The sequence below is a fragment of the Armigeres subalbatus genome, chromosome 3 (genome assembly GCF_024139115.2).
Source record: "Armigeres subalbatus isolate Guangzhou_Male chromosome 3, GZ_Asu_2, whole genome shotgun sequence".
NCBI classification, from domain to species: Eukaryota; Metazoa; Arthropoda; class Insecta; order Diptera; family Culicidae; genus Armigeres; species Armigeres subalbatus.
The window spans coordinates 66,563,166-66,580,933 of record NC_085141.1 but is presented as its reverse complement, the minus strand read 5'-3'; the positions used below and the strand labels follow the sequence as shown (position 1 = coordinate 66,580,933).

The window sequence follows — 17,768 nt, the reverse complement described above, 5'->3', positions numbered from 1 at the left end:
ATGCGATTCACGGCAGTATGTATAGTTTTACTAGCTGCATGTGTCCGGTCTTGCCCGGAATTGCCAGTTTGAATCCCAGTTTTTGTTACAATCGGAAAATGAGAAAACCAGTTGGTCAACACGGTAATTGTGGTTTGTTAATGAAATTTCATCTTTTGGTTAAAAGAAGGCAGACTATTAAAAAGATTGATGCTGCCTAATTAAAAAGATTGATGCTGCCTAATAATTTTGTATTATATTCTAGAAGATGAGATTCCCAGAGAAAAGTTGTTTATCGGGAATTTTATTTTCGGCAAATGCTATTTTCTGGATGTCATGTTCGAGCAAATGTTATTTTCAGGGAAATGTCATTTTCGGCAAATGTCATTCGGGAAAATTTCACATACAGGCAAATGTCATTAAAAACAAATTAAGACAAAAAAAATATTCGAGGAAAAGTGATTTTTGGGGAAATGTTATTTCCGGGAAAATGTTATTGTCCAGGATATGCTATTTTTGGAGAATTTTGGCAATTTGAAGAATGATACTATACCTGGTGCTATACCAATGAACAATTATGCGTAGAAGGGCAGTGCTGCTGTTACCCTACAGTTACTCGATGATTTTGCAAAGTCACCACCATTTAGAATACTTTTTTTCAATACCTCCACTAAAGTCCCGGGACCGCAACCGACGCCATTTTTGCAATCAACCCTTTTTTTCTCATAAAATGTAAGTCATGAAAAGAATTTATTTTCTTTTCACAATGCGCCTTTCTAATCACTAATAGCAGTCAAACGATGGTTAGAATATGCCGTACAAATTTCTCTTGAGTGCTGCTGCTGTTGGCAACGGCCTTCGAATCGATGATCCACTCTATGTTGGGACTGCTGCTACCGGCGTCATCGTTGTGACAGTACTCTGTGCGGCCCGCAGAATCCTCATTGAACAGGGGATTAAAGCCCAGCCCGTGAGTTGCACATATTGGAAACAATTATATAGTTCGTCGATCGATTGATAAAAATATCTCCAAAATCGGTTGGAAAACGGCTGAGTTATTAGCCGATACCTTCTGACCACTTTTCGTGACGGTTTCAAATTTGAATCTGAAAATGACGCGCTATCTTCCCAAAGGACGTAATCCTACGTCAAAAATCAAAGTAGTTTTAGAGCAACGTGTAAACCTTGACGATAATTTGGGCACATACCCTATATGAATTGAGTTAATTTGTAGTTCGAAAACGAACTTTTGCGTGCACTGCTATCAGTTACCATGCGCGACGAATTGTAAGCTTAACCAAACAATTTTCTGTAGAAATCGACACAATCTAGAAGAACAAAAAGTTGAAAACAAAATTCCTGCTTACCGTTGTGGTTTTTTGCTTGCCACCGGAGAACCGGTAGTAAATACCAATCGCGGAGGATATAATCAGCATGGCAACAACCACCACGTAGTCCCAGACGCCGAACGAGGTCATGTTGCTGCAATTTTTGGTTTACCTGTAATTAGATAATTGAAGATTCGTTGATGAGATAAACGGTGATTTTACAATTGAAGGGATAGAAAGCGGTGTTGGTTAAATCGCTGGTTATCTTTTGGCGACGGCTGGCAGATAAACTGAGATCCTAGATCTGTTGGACAATGAACACTCCATCCATCTATGATAACATGGGTGCGAAAGTCCACTTGAATCGGGTGACTATTACAAGTCGTTACACTTGTGTCGGTTATCTAAATTAGTGACAGCTTTGAAGCATCGGATGATTGCCCTAGCTGGAGAGGAAGCCTTAGAGGAAGCAGTTTTGATTGCTACGCTATTGTGAGACCGCTTCGGTCTGTGTGGTGTTAGATACAGTAAAACGGCCATAAAGTAATTGCATCCAGACGGTTGAATATTATTTCTACAAGCACTGTGTAAGGTTGGAAATAGTTTTCCACCAGTGGAATCTTTCGATTATTCTACTTGTTTTATTCCACTCTGGCTCAGGGATAGTGAGTTGGAAAATTGGATATGATAGTTGCTATTCTATATATAACCGTGATTTAGTTCAAAAATAATGTTTACCGTGTCATGGCGCATAAGAAAATATTAAAGTTTTTAAGCGGTATTGATGCCTTTCTTGGCCACTGAAAACAGGTGAAATGCATAAAAAAGAGAGATAATAGCCCTCATATCTGTCAATTTTCAGTTTTTTGAACGGTGCCGTAGTTTTTAAGTAGAGAAGGATGCGCCAATATAAGCTTTTTCAGTGTTTCGCCCATTTCCAACGTGTAGAGAAAGCTAGCTACATATCACAATCATCTCCTATTTCAAATAACGAGACTAGCTTTCTGTTTCTTAACCCTTTCAGGCCCAAGGCGTCAAGCAGTACTCACAAGTACAAGTATGGCGTTCAATATTGCCTCCATAGCTTTCGACTGTTCCTCTTTCAGCCTATTTTAACCGCGCACAAGAGGTTCAATCATGCCGTGGTGTGTAGCGGACCCGACACATTAATTAGATCAACGCATGTCAGCGATGACATCGGAATCATTGGGCAATAATGTTTATCACATTGGAAAATACCTTTATTATCTTCAACATTCGACACCCACTCATATAGTCTCCAAAATCTAAATTATAAGATTAGATCTATATAGAGCAAGATCATTGTTCAATTGTCTGTTTGATTTTGATATTGAATTATCTGGCATGATACTGTGTTTCCGTCAAAAGGCAGTTAAAACTGGTGACTGATGGGAATGATACTTGTATTCCATCCAGCAGCGAGCGTAGCTACAGGGGGCTTAGACTTCGAATCCCCTGGAGGTTTTTTTAAAAAGAAATTCTATAAAATCCTAATATCAATTTATTTAATAAAAAAAACTGCTTCTGATTCCCACAATAAATTACTTCTGGGTGCAAAAGTCAGCTTGGAACTTGCATACAACTTGCACACAAATCACTTAAGAATGAGCAACTCAACGATGTTGATGCTTTACATAAATATTTTAACCGTCTAAGACGAATTAAGTACTGTCCATTTAATTCCACCAGCTAATTTTAGTTATCTTTGCAGATACGTATTTCGACCACAACTGTGTGGTCGTCTTCAGTGTCTCGTACTTGACGTACTTGACAAGTCGAGTCAAGTACGAGATACTGAAGACGACCACACAGTTGTGGTCGAAATACGTATCTGCAAAGATAACGAAAATTAAATGGTGGAATTAAATGGACAGTACTTAATTCGTCTTAGACGGTTGAATGCATTCCACTAAAAGAGCTTAATATATTTTTCTAATAAATATTTTGTATAATAAATCAGTTTTGTCCTTTTCTTCTTCAACGTCTCTATGTTCCAATTGGAACCTGACCTGCTTTTCAACTTGTGTTCTATTGCGTGATTTATCGGGTGTAGCAAGGACATGATATATAATTTTGATTTTCTGATTTCGGGGGTCAGTTAGCTTTGCAATCAATTCGTAGGGTTGTAAATTCGGAGATGGATACTCATGCAACGACAAGCATAGAATAGATTTAAATGATTATTTGTAAAAAGGCTACCTAATATAACGCTAAACTGAGAAGCAGGGCAAGTTCCATTGTGATCTAGAGCCATTAGAGTTATTTAGATAATTCAAAATATTATAATGCGCTTGATTTTAAGATGCAGCAGGTTTACTTCCTCAACATTATCAGCGGAAAGAAATTGTTATTTCATCTGTGGTGTTTATTTCTAATGGCCTCAATATTTGTGTGATCGAAATGAAAGCGAAAGTGATATACAAGGTTATAATACATAACACACAGAATAATCCACCTAGCGTTGGTGGTGCTTTTCTCGCGCATTATAAAAATGAGAAAAAATCATTAGAGAAGTCAAACTAGTTTTTTTGGGGGATAGATCCCACTATTTCCAACAATTGATGTCATGCGGTCATTTGAATGCATCGCAGAAATTCCTGATTTATTTTTTCTATTTCGATTTTTTTTCCAAAGGGAACCTTTGGCAAAAACAATGTTTTGTCAATAACTGGAATGCAGTGACCGATCGATCCAATTTTTTTTGGGAAACAACTAGACCGCATTCTGCGTATATTGCAATCTTTTGTGATCAAATTGGATGACTACCAAACAGGGTGTCCTCAATCCGTCGAGCTGAGTCGATTGGTCTGTAACACTATGAGTCTCCGAGTCTTCTATGGGAAGTTCGGTTCTGAATTGATCCTATAGTCTTTACGTATAAGTAATTAGTATACGAAAAAGGCAAAAGCGTGGATGATGTGAGAATATGTTTGCATGATGCTCCACAAAATTAATTGTTTCTCAAGGGTAGCAATATGTTTAATTCAAACAATTAAGAGATAGTGTCGAACGTCAAAGCTGTGACATTTTTTTAATTGACAAATTGTACATATCGTAACCTCTTATAGCGGTATTATTATTATTTTAAACCTATCAAAATTATACCGCAACAGAAGTCATTTGTATGAATTTGTGATTAATAACTGTGGAAGTGCCCAATGAACACAATAGTGCGAGGCGACAAAGTCCTATCATTGAGAAATGTAATGCCAACAAAGAAGAAATTATGGAGCTAGCGCGAATATTTTGTCTCCAAAATAGTTGAGATAATTACTCATCAGAAAATTTCGCACAGTGGATCTGCATCATCTGCTCTGTAGCCCAGCGATTGAATACGGAGCTATGAAATGTCCCATATATTAATGAGCAGCAGATGACCAAATAGATCTTGTCGTGCTGATAAGCTGATAAGAATATAATTTATTGAATAATTTGATGTAACTTTGTTGCTTTCAATTGGACGTATATACATCAGGAATCCGTTTGATAAGATTACAGTTCTGAAATGGAAATTGAAGCATCATTACCGTTGTCTATTTGATTCTCATTAGGCTCTCAAAAGAAATAGATCCAGCGTTAAAGCTCCTCCTACGGGAATACCTAGTTGAAGCAATGAGTTGCATAAAAACAGTTCATTCAAGTAGGCACGAAGCACTCATAAGATCACCTCATAAATCAAGTCAAAACAGGCGTAGGGGAAAAGGTGGTAAAATGAACACGTGAAGGAAATAAAACGAGCTTAATTTGTGTAAGTTTGATACAACTGTTCATTTTACCTGCAATCATGCTATGGGATAAATCACTCTTCTCATAACGATGCAAACTATATTTTTGCCTTTGTATACTTCTTCTTCTTATTGGCATTACATCCCCATACTGGGACAGAGCCGCCTCGCAGCTTAGTATTCATTAAGCACTTCCACAGTTATTAACTGCGAGGTTTCTAAGCCAGGTTACCATTTTTGCATTCGTATATCATGAGGCTAACACGATGATACTTTTATGCCCAGGGAAGTCGAGATAATTTCCAATCCAAAAATTGCCTAGACCGGCACCGGGAATCGAACCCAGCCATCCTCAGCATGGTCTTGCTTGGGCATTCCAAGTAGCATTCTACATTAACCTAGTCTGATTTATCTTAATTCTTAGCTTTTCTACGTTTCTTTTTGCTATTTTTCGCTTATTGCTGGGGCGAACCTGGAGCTATCAAAACGTTTGGTAATTTAATAGGGTTGGAACACGATCCGTCCCAACCACAGCAAGGTTCACTCTGAGAGAAAAGCAAGACAGTTATACAGGGTCGAGGATTAAAACCGAAAACGACATCAATGGATCAAGGTCGACGAAGCCAACATCAACCAACGTTAAACGTCTACGTCTACCTAATCAATGTTTAACTCTACAATATTTTAAATGATATGGATAAATAGCGAAGCAGTGCTTGTCTTGATTTTGACGAGCTCGGTGGTCTAATGGCTACCGCTTCTGCCTTATAAGCAGGAAGTCATGGGATCAATTCCAGGCTCGTCCCTTTCCTATTTTGTATGTCTATCTTAGTTCTTTCTGTGTTTCGCGTTATACCAAAACTATTCCTACTGTTATAACCTTCCACACAATCCCAAAACCTCCCGTGGCACCTATGAGAAGTCGTAGAATTCTCTGCATCTTTCTTAAGTAGGTATCCAACAAACCGTCCTTCCCCTTCCTCAGCATTCGCAAGGACGTGGCCAGGACAGATCTCGACTATTGGAAAATGTATTGCTTCCATCTAAGAGTTAGTGATTAGTCCCAAACAAGGTTTGCAAAAATCGCTCTCAATAGATAACGAACAACGATAAAAGAGAGCCAAAAACTGTTACGAATCATAAGCCATGATAACAAATTTATCAAATTTGTATACAAGTGCGAAAAAACAGAATCGGATAGGCAGCCCCTACAGAAAAATGGTGATTCTCGCTTTATTTTCGTGTTGGTTACTGCACAGCTGTGTAGAACAAGTTGAAATGCATCATCAGAGCCAATGGTCCCCGGGTATAGTCTCCCGAATCAGTTCTCTATCACGACAGCTTGCGAAAAAAGTCTCTCGCGCTATGCTACATATCGTATATGTATACAGAGATGATAAGTGAGAGACTTGTTCATTCTCTTTTAGATTCAGTCCCTGGTACCAAATCAATATATGTGGTAACGGATGAAAGTAATGCTACTCTCATACAATAGCCTTGGCTTGTACCACCTACGAATTTGTGCGAACTACTAAAATGCTAAATGCTAATGCTAAGCAGTACTTGTCTTGATTTTTACTGCGAGGGTCTTTCACGTCTCTTCGGATAACATTTTTATTTGAAAGATCTTTCAATTCTACATAACATATAAATAATAGTAAGTAATAGTTTGTCGAAGTAAGGTTCCCCAAGCACACGCGACGCGGCTGTCGCTGGGCGATTCAATATTTCGTTTTCGCTTCTATACCAACGGCGCCAGTTGCGTATGTTTAGGGGAATCTTTATATTACAATAGATCTAGCAAATGGTCGCAGTGATTGAAATTACCCACAAGGAAAAAACGTTTTAAACGCTATCCCGTTCATACGACAAAATCATAATCGAATGAGTGGAGTTTTAAGGCTCCCCCAGACCTAAGCGATGCCTTGCAAGCAATGTTCCATTTATCCTTTCATACCAACGACGACAGTCGCCGAATCGTGTCGCGTATGTTTGAGGGAACGGTACAAACACTATTCACACATATACACCACACGAGCATCGGGGGCAGCAGGGACAGTAGGGACAGCATGGACCATGTCCAAGGGCTTGACGACCCCTCCCCAGCTGTCTGTGAGTCAGGGAGAACTGCCTAGGGCGTGGTGGGATTTAGCAGTGGGCTCTGTTAAAATCCCTCCCAAAAAACCACAAGTGCCCGTAAGCAGACTCTATCAAAGCGACTGTGTGCCGCTTCAAAAGCACAAGCCCAGGGAGTGCCATTGGCACATCAGGATTGATTCCAGTAAGATCCTGATTATGGTATACTGGTTGTATGTTATTGGTCTTGTTTTGGATATTGAGATATTGTGAACGCGAGGGCTGGTAGTCTGGTTATTCTATTCTCTTAGTAAGGCCGGGTGACACCGACCTGAAACGGCGAATGGGCTAATGGCCAGGCTGTCTTCCGTCCCCTAAAACCGTGGCGGGCCTTGCAGCACGCGGTACAATTCTGTCGCTCAGCTGGCAGCTGAGTGGGAGTAGGCTCAGATGCTTTTCCCTGACTAGCGCTGATCTGGCTCTGAACACGAAAGTGTCAACCCTCGCATGGCCTCCTGCATGCCGCAAGGTATGTATAGATAACCATGGGATCGTGAAGGCGACTACACCAGCAGGATTCGACAGCAGCCGCAAGGGGACCCATCAGACATGAGTAATCCCATTAAACAAAAACGACGAAGGAAGGAGGTGAAGCGAATGGTGGTAAGGAGAACCCTTTCACCAGACGCAGCGGCCTGGAAAGGTCGCCCCAAAGATCGCCGGGGAAGGCGATGGTGAAGCCCGTGGAGGGTCTGAGGAGGTGCCGGTTGAAGTAAAGATGGACGGCCCTACCTGACCCGCGTCATCAAATCTGTGATGGCGAACCACGAAGAACGCGGTGGTCACATCGATGGAAGTAGTCACGGAAGTATCCGACGTGATTATGTCCTTCCTAGACAACCGGGTTAACTACAGCAAGGACTTGAAACTTGCTGTACAGGCACTCTGTGCCCTAGTAGTTGAGGCCAAAACGGAGTGGAGGTCCCTACTAGAGGCCAGTAAGAGTGCAGAGAAAGAGCTCCGCAAACTCGTCAAGGAGCGGAAGCAGGCGGATAAGGACAAAGAGGAGGCGGAATTGAAAATTCGTCTCTTGTCCGAGGAGCAAACGACTGGCGGAGAGCCAGGTCGAGGAACTCCGCAAAAGGATGGCTGTAACGGGAGCGACTCTGAAGCTGAGTAAGGTTACGCAGGAGGCGAACCTGAAACCAGCCGTCGAAAATTCCGCAGCCCCGAAGTCAGCGAAAAGGAAGAAGGTCGAGCAGAAGGATGGCCATCCCAAGCCGTTGAACCCAGTGCCTCCACCAGTGAGGACCACTGAAGCTCGCCGGGAGGAAGACCTACCCTGGAGGGAAGTCGTGAACCCCAAGAAGGCGAGACGACAACGACAGCAGACCGCAGAGAAAGCGACAGGCGGAGCGATACGCGCCACTGTTAAGAAGGGTAGAGCCCAGAAGACGACGGGTGAACCTTCCAATGTCAGTGGTAAGCGTAAAGATAGAGGTGAGGCGATTATCGTCAGTACTGACGATAAGAGCTACGCCGAAGTCTTGAAGGCCATGAGAGTTAATGACAAACTCGCTGGCCTAGGAGAGGATGTCAACTGCATCCGAAGGACGCGGAGAGGCGAGATGATTCTTGTCTTGAAGCGGGATGCTGCTCAGAAGAGTTCTGAGTACAAAAAGTTGACAGAGGAAGTCCTGGGCGATGGGGTTCAAGTAAGAGCCCTATGTCCAGTTTCGAACATCCAGTGCAAGGGCCTGGATGAAGTAACCGAGGCTCGAGACCTGGTCGACGCACTGAGAGATCAGTGCAATGTCGAGATCCAGGAATCTACGGTTCGGTTACGCAAAAGCTTCGCGGAATGCAGGTTGCCTCATTCCAAGTACCTCAGGCTGAGGCCAAAAGGTAATGGATAAGGCTAAACTGAAAGTGGGTTGGTCGGTATGTCCGCTAAGTATAAGCCAACCGCTTCAGACCTGTTTCAGGTGTCTTGGCAACGGTCATAAGTCTTATGACTGTAAAGGACCTGATCGCAGTAAGCTATGCCGTAGGTGTGGAGCTGAAGGCCACCAAGCTCGCACCTGTCAGGCTGCACCAAGGTGTCTGATCTGTCCCCGGGTACAGACAACAGACACCTCACCGGTGTCCAGGCTTGTCCGGCCTCTAGAAGGACCCAGACACGCAGGTAACACAGCTTAACCTGAACCACTGCGAGGCGGCTCAATTGCTGCTACAACAGTCGGTTACTGAGTGTAAAGCTGATGTAGCCTTGCTGTCCGATCCTTATCGCATCCCCTGCCGGTAACGGTAGTTGGATTGCGGATAAGTCCCAGATGGTGGCCATCTGGACTTGCGGGCGATATCCCATTCAGGAGATAATATCATCACCTGACGATGAGGGTTTCGTTATAGCAAAGGTAAACGGTGTTTACTTTTGTAGCTGCTACTGTCCTCCCAGGTGGAGTATAGTGCAGTTTACTAGGGTAGTAGATATTCTCGCAGCAAGACTAACTGGCTTAAAACCGTTAGTTGTAGCAGGCGACTTCAATGCGTGGGCAGTGGACTGGGGATCCCGGTCCACAAACGCCAGAGGTCATACCCTGCTAGAGTCGCTAGCGGTACTAAACGTAGTCCTGCTGAATGAAGGCCAAGTGCCAACGTTCAGGGGACCGAACGGTGATTCATGCATCGATGTGACCTTCTGCAGCGCGGGATGGACGGTGGAGCCAGAATGGGAGGTTCATGAGGGGCATATCTCCAGCGATCATCAGGAAATTCGTTTTATGATCCGGTATACCCCCGTAGCCACAAGGCGGATCGGCAAAGCCGATCTAGGATGGCGCACCTCGCAGTTCAACCCAGAACTCTTGGAGGAATCACTACGATGGGAGACGCGAACAACGGGATTAAGTGGCGACGAGTTAATCGATGTACTAACCCGTGCATGCGATGTGACGATGCCTAGGAGGACCAAACCTCCCGGAAACCGGCAACCTGTGTACTGGTGGACTGACACAATTGCAGACCTTCGTAGAACCTGTCTTCGAGCAAAGAGAAGGCTGCGACGTGCCAGAACAGACGCTGATAAGGTCGAGAGACGCAGGGTGTTCCAGACAGCGAGCAGAGCTCTGAACTACGAGATCAAATGTAGTAAGAGAGCCTGCTTCGAGCGGCTGTGCAGGATGGCAAACGACAATCCATGGGGAGATGCATACAGGATGGTGATGGCTAGGGACAATAGCACGCCACCTGAGAAATCTCCGGGGATGTTGGCCAAAATAGTAGACGGGTTGTTTCCGAGGCATGAATCATCGAACTGGCCCGCTACTCCCTACGAGTCAGTTGACGTGGTACCGCTAGTGACTAACGAAGAGCTTATCGTAGCAGCAAGAAAACTTAAGCTCAATAAGGCGCCAGGCCCGGATGGTATTCCAAACCTGGCCCTTAAACACGCCATTCTTGCCAATCCAGATATGTTCAGGAGCTGCCTCCAGAGATGCATGGACGAAGGAAACTTCCCAGATCGATGGAAACGGCAGAAATTGGTGCTATTACCGAAGCCTGGCAAACAGCCGGGGATCCTTCGGCATACAGACCAATTTGCCTACTCGACACAGCTGGAAAGCTGCTAGAGAGGGTCATTCTGAATAGATTGTCGGCCTATACAGAGTGTGCTGGTGGCTTATCTAGCAACCAGTATGGCTTCCGTAAGGGCCGTTCTACCATCGAAGCAATTCGAGCGGTAACGGATACGGCAAAGATAGCGAGAGGTTTAAACAGAAGAGGTATTAGGTACTGCGCGTTGATTACACTTGATGTAAAAACGCGTTTAACAATGCTAGCTGGGCAGCAATTGCTGACTCCTGCACCGATTGAGAGTTCCGGATTACCTGTGCAGGATACTGAAAAGCTATTTTCAGAATAGGGTGTTGTTATACGACACTGATGCTGGTCAAAAGTCGATCGTAGTGTCCGCGGGTGTTCCACAGGGATCGATCCTCGGACCGGTTCTGTGGAATATTATGTACGACGGAGTATTGCGCTTAAGTCTCCCGGCCGGAGTAAAGATAGAAGGCTTCGCGGATGACGTAATGCTAGAAGTAGCAGGTGACACTCTCGACGAAGTCGAACTGAAGGCTTCATACGCGATTGGCAGAGTGGAGGAATGGCTCAACTCGAGACGGTTATCCCTTGCACACCAAAAGACGGAAGTCGTGGTAGTGCATAACCGTCATGGGTTGCAACAGGCTAGGATAAGAGTAGGGACCTGCACAGTTAACTCCGTGAGGTCTCTCAAGCATCTGGGCGTGATGATCGATGATAAGCTCAATTTTACGAGCCACGTCGATTATGCATGTCAGCGGGCTTCATTGGCGATAAAATCTTTATCACGAATGATGTCCAACAGATCGGCGGTGCATAGTCAAGTGCGTAGGCTGATAGCTGGCGTAGCATTGTCTATCATCCGTTATGGCGTGCCGGCATGGGCCGTAGCACTAAAAGCCGAGTACAATGTAAAGAAATTGATCAGAGTACACCGGCTGATGTGCTTACGTGTCGCGAGCGCATATCGCACCATATCATATGAGGCGGTGTGCGTTATAGCTGGAATGATGCCGATTGACACACTCCTAGAGGAGGATGTGGAGTGCTACAACGAAAGGGACTCGGTGCAAGTGCGACGTGTCAAGAGAGCAGCTTCGTTGCTCAAATGGCAAAGAGCATGGGACACCGCAGTCAAAGGTCGTTGGACCCACAGACTGATTCCAGATGTGTCCAACTGGGTTGATAGGAAGCATGGTCAAGTCAACTTCCACCTAACACAGGTGTTGTCTGAACATGGCTGCTTTAAGAAATTCCTACACAGGTTTGGCTTCGCAGATTCTGCGGAGTGTCCTGAATGTGTAGGTGAGGTAGAATCGGCAGAGCATGTGATGTTCGCATGCCCGCGATTCGAGGTAGAACGCAATACCATGCTGCTTATTAGTGGTATGGATACAACCCCGGACAACCTCGTCGAGAGGATGTGCCGGGAAGAAGCTATATGGAATGCGGTGAACACAGCATCTCAACAGATCATGTCGAAACTGCAGCGGTGGTGGCGTCTTGAACAAAACCAACGAGTGCAGTAAGGGCACCTGTGATGCAGTGAACACCTTGCTCACCCCGACAACCAACATGTCGCGGGTGGGCTGCGGGGACCTCAGTATGTAGATATAGAGGTCATTGCGGTTCACGCGCGGTGGTTGTTGTCGGGTTGCTCGTCTCCAACGTGAGATTATGATACGGACCGTTAGGTTACTATCATAGCTTGCGATCGACGGGTGGTGAGGTAGCCACCCTTGAAGTCGATGTTGTGTGTATTGACGTCAAGTGCGTTAGCATAGGCGTGAGCGTTCTCAATAGTCCCCCCCTGATGTATTGCTTAATTGCGGGCCGGGGGTACGGACTGGCGAAAGGGTTTTGGTTTTAGTGGGTCGGGTAAGAGTTACATGACATACCCATCCCCACACTACCTGAGTACCTCCTCAGGTGTCTGGTTGCAGATTTCCGTTTACCCTTGCTCAAGAAAAAAAAAAAAAAAAAAAAAAAAAAAAAAAAACACCACACGAGCATGGAGACGCATGGTTGCTCACCTTTGTGTTTGTATTTTGACTCAAATTTCTATATTTTTTTTAAAACCCGAATGCGTAATTTATAATCGTCTATCGCATCAAGGATACTTAAAATTGAAACATGCTGAAATTATCGACTGGTTCTTTAACAACTACAGAAAATCACGTGAGCTGTAGTTCTCAGTTGAAGAAGAAGAAGTAGTTCTCAGGTATATTTTGTTTGTTGGCTGGAGAATTTTCTTGATGTCGTTTGCCACACTATGCCAACGAGTACTGGAAAACTATACTCACGAAAGCATATTGTTAAATATTATTGTTCATATAACTTGGTATTTTTGCTCAGCTCCAATACTTTCCAAGCCATGTTTTCAGGGTAGGTGGTGTACCGGTGTTTATTCCTGCTCGTTTCTCGCCAACACACTCGATCAGTGTGATTTCAATTACCCTTACGCGGCTTAATTCCTCAATATTTTTTTTGGGGTATCCAGCTGGAGTACCTGGTAGCTTAAATTGTCAAGACTGGACCCGAACAGAAGTTTTGCTTCTACTAGGAGTCTAGGACCAATACTTAGAAGAACTAGTCTATGTTGATCACTTGAACACTATTTGTTTTAGTATTATGATAGCTAGCAGAATCTCAAAATTTCTGTTGTAGTATAGATTTCCCTTTTACCCTTTTCCATTGTCGTTTTCCCGTCAGTCTGTCAAGCAAATAATGGAAGTTCTAATTTAAAATGTTTTAAACACACAACGAAGGTTAACTGACGATTTGAAATGTAAAATTTGTGCAGAATTTGAATGTAAAGTTTAGTTTATAGTTTCTTGGAGCCGACAATCAGTACCTAAAGGCAGTCTATGTTGACAACGGATGATACCGTTGCCACTTCCAAGTAACACTTCTTGAAATAGGGATATAATTAGATGTTATGTTATTGATTATACCTACATTGTTCAAATGGCGAAACACAAGACTAGACCTTAACATAAGTGTTACCGTTACTAGTACCAATATTTAGCACAATTAGTTTATGTTCATGCGGTGAACACTGTTTGTATTGAGTATCGCGTAGTAGCATGTTGTCAAAATTTCTGTTATTGTTTATAATTTGTATTTCGTAGTAATTTTACAGTCTTTCTGTCTGTTTCTTTCTGTTTTAATCCAGATCAATAAATAGTTACAACGAAAGTGAATTAGTTTAACGTGGAGTAGAACATAGGGTATTTTGGATATGACATTAGATACCTAAAAGCAGTCTATGTTGACAACGGGTGGTAATATTGTCACCTCCAAGTAACCAATCTATATACATAAAAATGAATTTCTGTCTGTCTGACCCTTATAGACTCGGAAACTACTGAACCGATCGGCGTGAAAATTTGTATGCAGAGGTTTTTAGGGCCGGGGAAGGTTCTTAAGATGGTTTGAGACCCCTCCGTTCTTTGGAGAGGGGGGCTCCCATACAAATGAACCAGCAATTTCTGCATAACTCGAGAATTAATCAGACAATAAATCAATTTTAGACGAAACAAAGTTCGTCGGGTCTGCTAGTCTTGAATAAAAATGTAATGAAATTTTTCAGATTGTGATCAAATCAGCGAAATTCTGCAAATTTTGTTATGGTAATAAGATATATTCGCTTAAGAGTTGTCTTCATATTTCACACATAGAAACAGGGTTTTGAATAATTGTGTATTTCGTTAAGTCATTCTAATATCTGAGTTCTAAGTAACGTCCGATGCTAAAGTTATATGAGTTAAATAAATAATCAGTGTTTTTTCAATATAATCTGTTGTTGGAAAACGTATCATAATATAAAAAGCAATTTTGAGAATTGCGTCGTCGAGCCATATGAGTTCAACCTATTGTAGCAAAGTCAGGGGATACAAGTGTTAGTAGGTTTGAAAAGTTCATTTCCCAATAAGTCAAACATTTTACACGACGTCACTTCATTTCACCCTATTCAATTCACCCATCACCTATCTGTCTCAGTCATTTTCTATACCTCACGTTAAGAACTAACACTTCTTCAAAATTCTAGAAGTAATTTAATTAAAAACGGTTATCAGCGCGGGGTTGGAGTGCTTTTGCACTGCGTAATAGACGTATAATTGGTTACTCACAGTATTAAACATTTCCAAACCGTGCTAATACTTTGAACGCGCGGCATTCTTCTTCTTCTTTTTCATGCAACACCAAATCGCCAATTGCTTATACTGATAACATCAACAACAGGAAACGACATTTGTTTTGTTGTCGTTTTTCATAGCAGCGAGCAGTTTCGAATCTAGTACCCATTTCAATTTTTCTTCCATTCCTCGATCTCGATGGTCCCTTCAATATCGAGATGTGGAGAAGCGACTGTAATTACATTTAAATACATTATACATATTAAATTAAACTTTCAAAAATTGTCATTTTCGCTCACAATGTGGCTACTAATCTGAAATTAGGCAATTAATTTTGATTCGTCTTGATATTCCTTTGGAAACAGAGGTGCCGATCAGTAATCATTTTGAAAGTGAAAATAAAAGATTAATTGCGAACGCTACACACCTAAAAATTATCATGTAATTTTAGGTGCTGTGACAACGACATATTCGAGCGTCACTTTTGACTTAAAATTAGGTGATAATTTAATTTTACATCACAACTATATTGACCAAAAAATTTAAGTATTAGAACGAGGACCGAACATAAGCCCGCTGAGTGAGAGCCCAACACGTTACCACTCAACTATCTTCGTCTCTTGAAAGAGAGGTGATTGAAGTAAAGCATGTTCCACGATTTGCACTGAACAAGTATTTCACTGCATCAAGGCATCGACTGCCAGAGCGTTCGGTGCGTCGCATCGGGTGCTGTGTTTAGGTTTCATGACATGTAATTTTAAATCATCTAACATTGAAAAATATGAAATTCAGTTTATCTCATGTGGTTTTGTCATTTTATTCACGTACGTCACCTGTAATATTCATATTTTTTGGTGTGTACGGTAGCATTCAATATTGAATCACAAAATAGGCTAGTTTTGCTTCGTAAAAACGTAACAAAATTTACCTTTCCGATCGTTTTACTTCGTTTTGTATGTTTTTTATTACCAGACTAAGGCCGGCGTGGCCTGTGCAGTACACAAAAGTCTTCTCCATTCAGCTCGGTCCATGGCTGCACTTTGCCAACCACGGAAGATACAAAAAAAATGTGGACTCGCGAATATGTTATAAAAATTTCGAGAAAAAATTGTAATGGTTTAGAAATTTTCCAAAATATCTCTATATTTTTGATTTTTTTTTTATTTCTTTATTAGTGATTTTTTTAAAATAATTATAAAGTTCATCCGTGAATATCCCTGTAGATTATTAAGAGTATATGGGACCTTCCGTAGCTCTGGAGGTACTGGAAATTCTTAAGATATATTAACCTCAGCGAAGCATCTGAACTGACTTCTTACAACAAAAAGTTTATCAGAGAATCACAAAGTTAATATGTAATCTTAGAGATGCAAATAAAACCTCCTACTGTTGTTTCTTTTGAGTAGCATTCCTGTAGAAATTGCTTTCAGAATCATCAAATTGGTTTACATTCCAATATTAACAGGTATTAACAGGTTTCAGTATTCATTTATTATAGTATAAATTAATTCAGTAATTAGAAAAAAAAATCCAGCTTACTTTTTTACAGAATCTCTTGAGATTTTTTTTTCAAAATCATGGGCAACTTTAATGAATCTTCAAAGGAAATTCTTATAATGGAATTTTTTTTCGTTTTCCAAAAGAAATTCTTATACATTTTCAGCAGTTTTTTTAAATTTCCAAAACAAATTATTCGGAATATAATATTTCCGATGGAAATTCCTAAGATTTTCCAGTAGAAAATCGAAAAAAGTTCATCTGAATCACCAATAATGTTTTTACAAGTGAAAATAACGAAAAAATTGTACTTTTGAAGGAATTCCTTAAAAAAATAAACCAAAATTTTAAAGATTTTCTGATGTGAAAATTCCTTAAAATTTTTAAATCATTTCCTGTGCATTTTTGCATGGTAAAGATTTAAAGCAATGTTTAGCTGAACCTACAAAGAACCTACCTACAAATTTCATTCCCGAAGAAGAATGAAATTTTGGAAGAATTTATGGTACAAATTAAAAAAACAAGAATCTCGAGAATTCTAAAGATTTATTTTTTGAAAATCCAAAGAATTTTTTGAAGATAATCCATAGACTCTTCCGTGGAAATTCTAAATAATGCCTCGAAAAAAAAAATACTTGTATAATTTTTTAAAATGTGATAGAATTCACAAAGAGCGTAAAAATGTATTCCGAAAAAAATTCATTTCAAAATGCCAAATTTAAAAAAAATAATCCAAAAACAAAAAATCAACGGAAATATCAAAGTGTTTCATGTGGCATTGGCTGTTTAATATCTATCGGAAATTCAGAAGACCTGTCATAAGACGAGTTTATACAATCCCATTGAATTCCACCACTTAATTATTATTACTCGTCTTATGACAGGTGAAAACATTCCACTAAAAAGCTCAAAATAATTTTCTTATCAATTTAGAAGAGTTTTTATTGAAAAATTTAAAAGTCTTCTTCTTCTTCTATGGCTCCATATTCCAACTGGAAGTTGGTCTGCTTTTCAACTTAGTATATTCTATTAGCATTTCCTTTGTTATAAATTGAAAGCTTTTATATGCCAGCCATTGCACGATTATATATCTTGTGTAGCTAGTACGATGGATACACTATACCTAGGATGTCGAGAATGTTTCCCACCCGAACACATCCTAGACAGGAACGAGAATCGAACTCGTAATCTCCGGGTTGGCAACCCTACGCCTTTGCTCGCAAAGCTAACTGGAGACTGAACATTTTGAAGTGCACTCCTTAAAATGTTCGAAAAACTTCTTTTGGAAATAAAAAAGAATTTCTGGTAAAGATTCGAAAGAACTTGGCGTAGAAAATTTCTTTAGAATGTAAAAAAAATATATGAAAATTTGAACATTTTTTTTCCACCGAAAATTATAT

At 41.2% G+C, this 17,768-nt stretch overlaps 2 protein-coding genes across 2 annotated transcripts in view; one reads left to right on the top strand and one right to left on the bottom strand.

Annotated features, from left to right (window-relative positions):
* The window catches only part of LOC134219232 (uncharacterized), a 98,182-nt gene that overhangs the window by 41,254 nt on the left and 39,160 nt on the right, over positions 1-17,768 (top strand). The gene's annotated exons all lie outside the window — the stretch shown is intronic.
* LOC134227990 (putative sodium-dependent multivitamin transporter) overlaps positions 1-17,768 on the bottom strand; it is a 42,665-nt gene that overhangs the window by 10,255 nt on the left and 14,642 nt on the right. The window contains exon 2 of the mRNA XM_062709722.1: positions 1,347-1,479. Coding sequence (XP_062565706.1) covers positions 1,347-1,457 — 111 coding nt within the window. The 5' untranslated portion in view covers positions 1,458-1,479. The remainder of the gene's footprint in view (positions 1-1,346; positions 1,480-17,768) is intronic.